This window comes from Vipera ursinii, assembly GCF_947247035.1.
Source record: "Vipera ursinii genome assembly, chromosome: 10".
Lineage (NCBI taxonomy): Eukaryota > Metazoa > Chordata > Lepidosauria > Squamata > Viperidae > Vipera > Vipera ursinii.
Genome location: NC_139520.1, coordinates 19,759,412 through 19,766,929, shown reverse-complemented (window position 1 = coordinate 19,766,929; position 7,518 = coordinate 19,759,412). Strand labels below are relative to the sequence as shown.

Sequence of the window (7,518 nt, the reverse complement as noted above, 5' to 3'; positions counted from 1 at the left end):
TTAAAACTCAGCTACCGAGCAGGTGTTAAGAGGGACAAACTTTTTGTCCAGCTGAATCTTGAATCGCTCCTTCAATATCTACTGCACTTCTTCATCCGTCAGGACGGTGCTTACTACTAGATCCATGTCATCCTTATAATTATACTTCGTTTCAGTCAGCACCCACCCAATCAAAACTAGAAATCCGTTGGTAGTCTGGAGACTACAGATGGACTTCCTTAAAAACACAGAACTTGGGTCGGTTTGGAGTTGTAAACAGACCGGCCGGAAGTCATCTATTGTCCATGGTTGCAAGGTAAACAAGTAAATGTTCTTACAGCTCACGTTTTTGACAGGATCAGAACAGAGAATTTTGTTCTCAGAATCCATCCTGAATTTCTTGCGCTTCAGTTTGTGAAGGTACCACACTCCCTTCTTCTCCGTGAAGCAGAAGATTCCTGGCGTCTGAGGTTGGTTCTTCTCAGAAATCAGCTCCATTGGTTGCCACATCTGATAAGCAACTCCAAAACCACCATCCACAATGTAGGTTTTACCTTCAAGAACGACTTTGATCAGAAGATGAGTGAAATCTTTTTTGTAGGCTTTTTGCTCCGGGTCGTAAACACGGGCACCTAAAAGACTCACTTTGTAGCCCATAGTCTGGAAGGCCCAAAACAGAAGTTGGTTGTTCTCCATGCACCATCCACCACGGTTGTGCTTCACAATTTTGTCATAAACCGATTCTAAATCCAACTGAATGGTTTCTCCACAGTGGAGACTGAGGTTTTCAAAGGGCACCGTGCGGATGTGATGTTGAAAAACCTCGGTTAAGGCACCTAAGTCTTTTTTTTCCGGGGAACCTTTGTAACAAATCCTTTCAAAATAATCCTTAATATTCATGATGGGTTCTTTTTTTTTCCTCCCTGCCGAGTGAAACAAATAGTTAAACTAATTGTATAAAAGTATCTCCACCGTTGATTTTATTTCACATCACATGAAACCCCTGCAAAGTAAAGTCATATCATTATCCTCTGCATTTGTAATTTGGGACGTCATACAGAGTAAGAGTCATGATTCAGTCTTTTAAAGTTTTGCCATTAAATTTAATGATGCAAACCAGGGTTTTTTGGCAACTTGAAAATGAGTGAATGTCAACTCCATGGATGTCAATTTCCCAATTGGCTGTGGAATTCTAGGAATTGACACCCACTCATGCCAAAGTTGCCAAATTTGAAAAACATTGATTTGCATCATTCCCACTCTCTGGAGTGAGCTTTGGATTTCCAAACTTTGCAGATAATTTCTTAAGCTTTTTTAAAATTAAAATTGAAAGCCTAATTCATAATGCAGTGGTTAGAATGCAGTATTGCAAGATAATTCACTGCTCACTGTCTGGAGTTTGATCCCGACTGGCTCAAGGTTGACTCAGCCTTCCATCCTTCCGGGGTTGGTAAAATAAGGACCCAGATTGTTGGGGGCAATTAAGCTGACTTTGTAAACTGCTGAAAGAGGGCTGTAAAACACTGAAGAGGTATATAAGTCTAAGTGCTATTGCTAAAACCATATTTCTCAGTTTGTCTAGTTTACCTTGATTTTAAGAATGGAAAGAACTTGAAAGACTGGACTGGACTAGAATAGAATAGAATAGAGTAGGGTAGGGTAGGGTAGGGTAGGGTAGGGTAGGGTAGGGTAGAGTAGAATAGAATAGAATAGAATAGAATAGAATAGAATAGAATAGAATAGAATAGAATAGAATAGAATAGAATAGAATAGAAAATATGGAATGGAATAGGATAGGATAGGATAGGATAGGATAGGATAGGATAGGATAGGATAGGCTATGTGGAATAGAATAGAATAGAATAGAATAGAATAGAATAGAATAGAATAGAATAGAATAGAATAGAATAGAATAGAATAGAATAGAATAGAATAATTTATTTGGCCAAGTGTCATTAGACACAAGGAATTTGTGAGAAAAGTCGTACTTTACCTTTAACAGTTAGAGGAAGTTGTTCCAAAAACAATTTTGGGATTCTGTACAATCAACAACTCTTGTTCCTTTCTCTGCACCTGTGTAAGACTTAGGTGTGGATGAAACAGTATTATCCTCCTCCCCCCCGCCCGTTATTTTGTTTTCATCCCAGGCTCTTGAACAGTTCAAACGAACAAAGTGGCTATGCAAATCACCTTTTTGTGTGCATTTCTCCTATCATACATATTTTAAAGGCATTTAAATAAAGAGCGTTTGGAATATAATATTTGCTACTCCACACATTTCAGTTACCATATACAGTTTGCGCACGCTGGCATATTTTCTTTTCTTTTTGTAGGAACACAGCTCGCTTTTGTTATTTACCTCTTAGTGAAACCTGATAGCAATACAATATTTTGCCGTTCAACTTTGGCTTTGATTCATTTGCCGACTTTCTGCCTCCCTCAATTCCTTCAGGTTTTCCTTTGCCCTGAACAGTTGCACCCACCGAAGTACTGGCAGAATTTCAGCTCTTCAAATTTTGTTTTTTTAGGAAAATAAAGTGGAGCCTGGAAGCCAAAATTTGTTCCTTCCTTCCTCATATTAATGAACAAGAAAGCTAGTAAAAACATCCAGGCAGAATACCCTGTGGAGGTCGATGAACACTCCAGCAGTGTTGGAAAAAATTGTTTCCTAGCAATATATATTGGGACAAAGATACAGAAATGTGATCAACAACCCCATCTTTTGGCCAGAAAAGCAATAAGCAGCCTGGGTTTTTCTCAGCACAGGAAGCATATTTCAAAGATGAAAGAAGCAAGATCTGGCCAGAATAAGAATAACAGAGTTGAAAGGGACCTTGGAGGTCTTCTAGTCCAACCCCCTGTAAAAGCAGGAGATCCTATGCCATTTCAGACATATGGCCATCTAATCTCTTCTTTAAAATGTTCAGTGTTGTAGCATTCACAACTTCTGGAGGCAAGTCATTTAACAATTAACTGATTAATTGTTCTGACTTTTCAGCAAATGTCTCCTTAGTTCTAGGTTGCTTCTCTCCTTGACTAGTTTCCATCTGTTGCTTCTTGTCCTGCCCTCAGGTGCTTTGGAGAATAGCTTGACTCCCTCTTCTTTGGGGCAGCCCCTGAGATATTGGAACATTGCCTATGTCGCCCCTCGTCCTTGTTTTCATTAAACTAGACACCCAATTCCCACAACCAGGTAAACCTGGCATGGTAAATTGAGCAGCTTGCTTTTGGTAAAGGCTCTGAGTAGCACGGGCCAGCATCTAGATTAAAAATTGCTATTAAATAGCCTTACTTTCTGGATTTGAATCATCAACTACTAACCAAGCATTGCAAGTGATACAACTCCAATGACTTGATTTTTAACTGACCCAGTTAATCATATTGTAGGTACACAGATTTAGAGTATCCTTTCAATTTTCTCTTCTATCATGGGAGAGAAAACATTGAATAGCACATAAACACTAGAGAATTCTTGGAAGTCTGGCATTTAAACAAATCAGCCATTCGCAGGCACAAAGAGGTAAAAAACCTTTACATACCTTTCATAAGAGACTATCAAAAAACCCCAAAGGAAGCAAAAAGATCAAAACACCTCTTCACCAGCAGTCGCCTCCAAACAAACAGAGATTAACACCAGGATAAATACCTAATTAACAGTCAGTAAACAATGCCCCAATCAAGGAATTACCAATTCAGACAATCAAAAGTAAATAACAGGCTAGTCAAGGAACTACCAAGAAGAAAACCATAGTCCCACCAACACTGTCACAGCAAACCACTTGTACATAAACAGAGAGCAAATTCCACTCCCTTCTAGCACTGATGATGTTCCCTAGTTGGGTCATGAAACATCTGCAAGAAAACAACCAAGCTCAGAGAGCATCAAGGACCCCACAAGAAACCGACCCTTCCCTCAGTACCGACAGGGCATGCCATTTGTATATAAACCAAAAGCAAAAAACCCCTCCCTTCTAGCACTGATGACGTGCCCTAGTTGGGTCATGAAACGTCTGCAAGCGAACAGCCGAGCTCAGAGAGCACCAAGGATTCCACAGTTCTAATATTCTTTCTTTACTGATCCTTACAATCTTACAATATATTGCATGTTGTACGAAGAACTTATGGAAGATGCTGGTGGAATGTATTTCAGGATAAGATGCACAGTATATCTGGCCTTAGCCAGGAAATCCCAATAGATCGATAAGTGGTAGATGTTACTGCCAGATAGACTTACAGCATTTTCTCTTGCACTAGCTGAGCCAGATGACAAGGATGAAAGCTTGCGTCCAATGGGGGGGGGGGCGGGGGGAAGCCCCCTTAACTTTAAGATCTGACTTGGGCTGCTTTCTTTGCCGGTTTTGACTTCTCGCTCCTCTAGATCAGCAGTTCCCGAGACGAGAACAGAACATTCCTGACCAGCAGATGTCATCATAATGTCACTTGTTACCTTTCGGCAGCTTCAAAATTGATGTTTTGCTTTCATTCTGGAAGGAATTCCTTTGACCGGGCAATTTCTGGGTACCACAAATGGTTTAATGGAAGCTAATGCAAGGGTCCCCCTTTTCAGTTTTCCTTTGATTCAGAGGTGAAGGGCTGTATCTTCTGCTCCAGAGGGAAACTGCTACAGGCAGATGCACGATGGCAGTGGGGTGTTAAAATGTACACTTTTGCAGACCTGGGGGGAAAATAATACCTACGTTTCTACAGCCAACTTTAATGGATTGATTGGTAGTTTCTTTCCTCCTTAGCAATTTCTAGGTGTTGGTGGTATTCCACCGAGGTCTTTAGGTTACACAAACTTCAAAGTGTCTGAATTTGTGTGTCTGAATTCTGATCGTATGACATAGGGATGCCGCGATGGTCACACGTGTGAAAAGTGGTCGTAAGTCACTTTTTCCCACTGACGTCGTAACTTCAAGTGACCTGTTGTAAGTCAAGCACTACCTGTAATTGTAAAAAATATGGCTCCTCAATTTGCGAAGTCTAATCTTTCTGACCACCCACCCCACCCCCAAGATTTTATGGGGTCATTATGTGTGTGAGTGACATATCTGTAGGCTGCAGCTCACCCCATCTCATGGTACCAAATGCAGCCGACAGGAGTCAAAATCCACGCTGCCATTTCCCTTTCGCTGCATTTAACTCACTGAGATATTCGGGTGTAGCGAAGAGGTGGACAGAATCATTAACTCTAGTTTTTGCACAGAAATGATAGCCAAATAATATGTTTTGTGCAAGGAAGGTAATACATGCCTTAATGGGGTTGAACAAATCTTGTAAGTAATCACTGCAATAATCTGTAGGGATAGTTCTCTTCTGATCAATGTTTACGCTGTCTTCTGGCTGATTGGGATTGTTCTTGCATTCAACTTCTTCTTAACTAAACAAAACCCCACAAAATGATAGATCCTTAGACTGTATACCAAGAGCCGTGGTGCGGCAGTAGAACGCAGTATTGCAGGCTAATTCTGCGCACTGCCAACAGTTCAATCCTGACCGTCTCAAGATTGACTCAGCCTTCCGTCCTTCTGAAGTCGGCAAAATGAGGACCCAGATTGTTAGGAAGGAAGAAAGGAAGGAAGGAAGGAAGGTGTCATGGCTCAGTGGTTATAGGGCCATATTGCAGGCAAACTCTGCCCATAGCCTGGAGTTCGATTCTGACCTTCTCAAGGTTGACTAGTCCTTCCATCCTTGCGAGGTCAGTAAAATGAGGGCCCAGATTGCGAAGCAGAATATAAGTCTGAGGGATATTGTTCTGTAGCATCAGGTCTAATCTTTCTGCAAGGTTATTCTACTTTTAGTCATAAATATTGTCACACAGAAGTATCTGAAGGGTTTGTTGTTGCTTTAGGTACCCGAAGGTTATTTTTCAGATTCAAGTATTTATTTTTATTTATTAAACCAGTTTATATGTCCAGCCACCTTACAAACCCAACCATCTTACAAATGAGTGACTCTGGGCAGTGTATGCCTAGTTCTTGACTTACGAGAGAGTTCATGTAGGAGCCATTCAAATTAACGATGACACTGAAAAAGAGGGACTCCTGACCATTTTTCACACGACCGTTGCAGCATCCCCAGGACCACGTAACCAAAATTTGGATGCTGGGCAACTGGTTCATATTTGTGATGGTTGCAGTGTGTCTGGGGTCACGTGATCTCCTTTTGCAACCTTCTGACAAGCAAAGGTCAACGGGGAAGCTGGATTCATTTAACCACGGTGTGACTAACGTAATAATTGCAGAGATTCACTTAAGAACTGTGGCAAGAAAGGTTGTAAAATGGGGCAAAATTCACGTCACAAAAGTGTCGCTTAGGAACAGAAGGTTTGGGCTCCGTTGTGGTCATAGGTTGAGGGCTGCACGCATAGCAGAGGTAAAAAACAGTTAATAAACTGTTTTACTCCCACAATGCTTCGTGGGAAAGCCCACTCAGGGGATAAGGAATAAATTATGAGATTAAAATCTTGGGTAGACAGCTAAAGTGATAGATGAAAGTTGCTTTAGTGTTAAGAAACCCAGCCGAAGCTCAAAGCAGACTTGGTTATCCCAAAATCTCAGAGAAATCCTTCTTCGCAAGAGCCTTTTTAAGCAAAATGCTTGGTTTGCCTGATGGGAATTTTCATGTTTTGGCAGTGAGCAACGCAACTCAGTGGCATGTTGGCTGGGTTTTAAACTTGAAGGGGTTTAAAGTGGATTGTAGCCTGTGGAAACTTGCTACAGAGTCAGTTGTGGGGGATACATAAAGAACTCAAGTTTCCTAGGGCAGGAAAAGTGAAAATGTTACTAAAGAATAGAATATGGAGTAACGGAGTTGGAAGGGACCTTGGAGGTCATCCGAACCAGAGGTCCCCAACCTTTTGGGCACCAACGGCCACTTCTGTGGAGAAAGGTTTTTTTCACGTGGTTTTATGTGCTGCCTGCATCCCACGGATGGGGCTTTGCATTTGTGCAGACCCGTTGTTGGCATGCTGTGGCCCGGTACTAGTGCACGGACCGGGGGTTGGGGATCCCTGTTCTAGTCCAACCCCCTGATCAAGCAGGAGTCTCTTCTTAAAAACCTCCAGTGATGGAGCACCCACAATTCTAAAGGCAGCCACTTCTAATAGCCAGCCACGACTTCCCACAGAAGTGACATACAATCATAAAGAAAGAGGAAGTGACATACAGCCATAAAGAAAGAGGGATGTCCTTACTTATATTCCCCTCCCCTCCCATTAACCCACAATGTCTTTTTTTCCAAAGGAAAGAAAAATGCACCGGTCTTCCAATAGTTATGGCGTCATCCTTGTCAATTCTTCAAAGGCCAGGCCAGGAAACAAGCTTTACAAGGACCAGTGGAATTTTCTTGTTGCAAGATGGTTCTTCAGAGAGTTATTCTCCACTCACTTCTATACCATCAAGGTAAGATTATTGAAAGAAGAAAATATTTGCAGGTCAGGGTTGAACTGTGGGGTCCTTGGTGCTCTCTGAGCTTGGTTGTTTTCTTGCAGACGTTTCATGACCCAACTAGAAAATATCTTTACTTTGCCAACCTTAT

General features: G+C 41.6%; 1 protein-coding gene across 1 annotated transcript; it reads right to left on the bottom strand.

The window, feature by feature from the left end:
• On the bottom strand, positions 1 to 879 carry LOC310644904 (arylamine N-acetyltransferase, pineal gland isozyme NAT-3-like; the record flags this gene model as incomplete). Its single annotated transcript, XM_083370238.1, is given in 2 exon segments — positions 1 to 78; positions 82 to 879. Coding segments are annotated over 2 exon segments (876 nt in total).
• Positions 880 to 7,518: the final 6,639 nt, after the last annotated feature.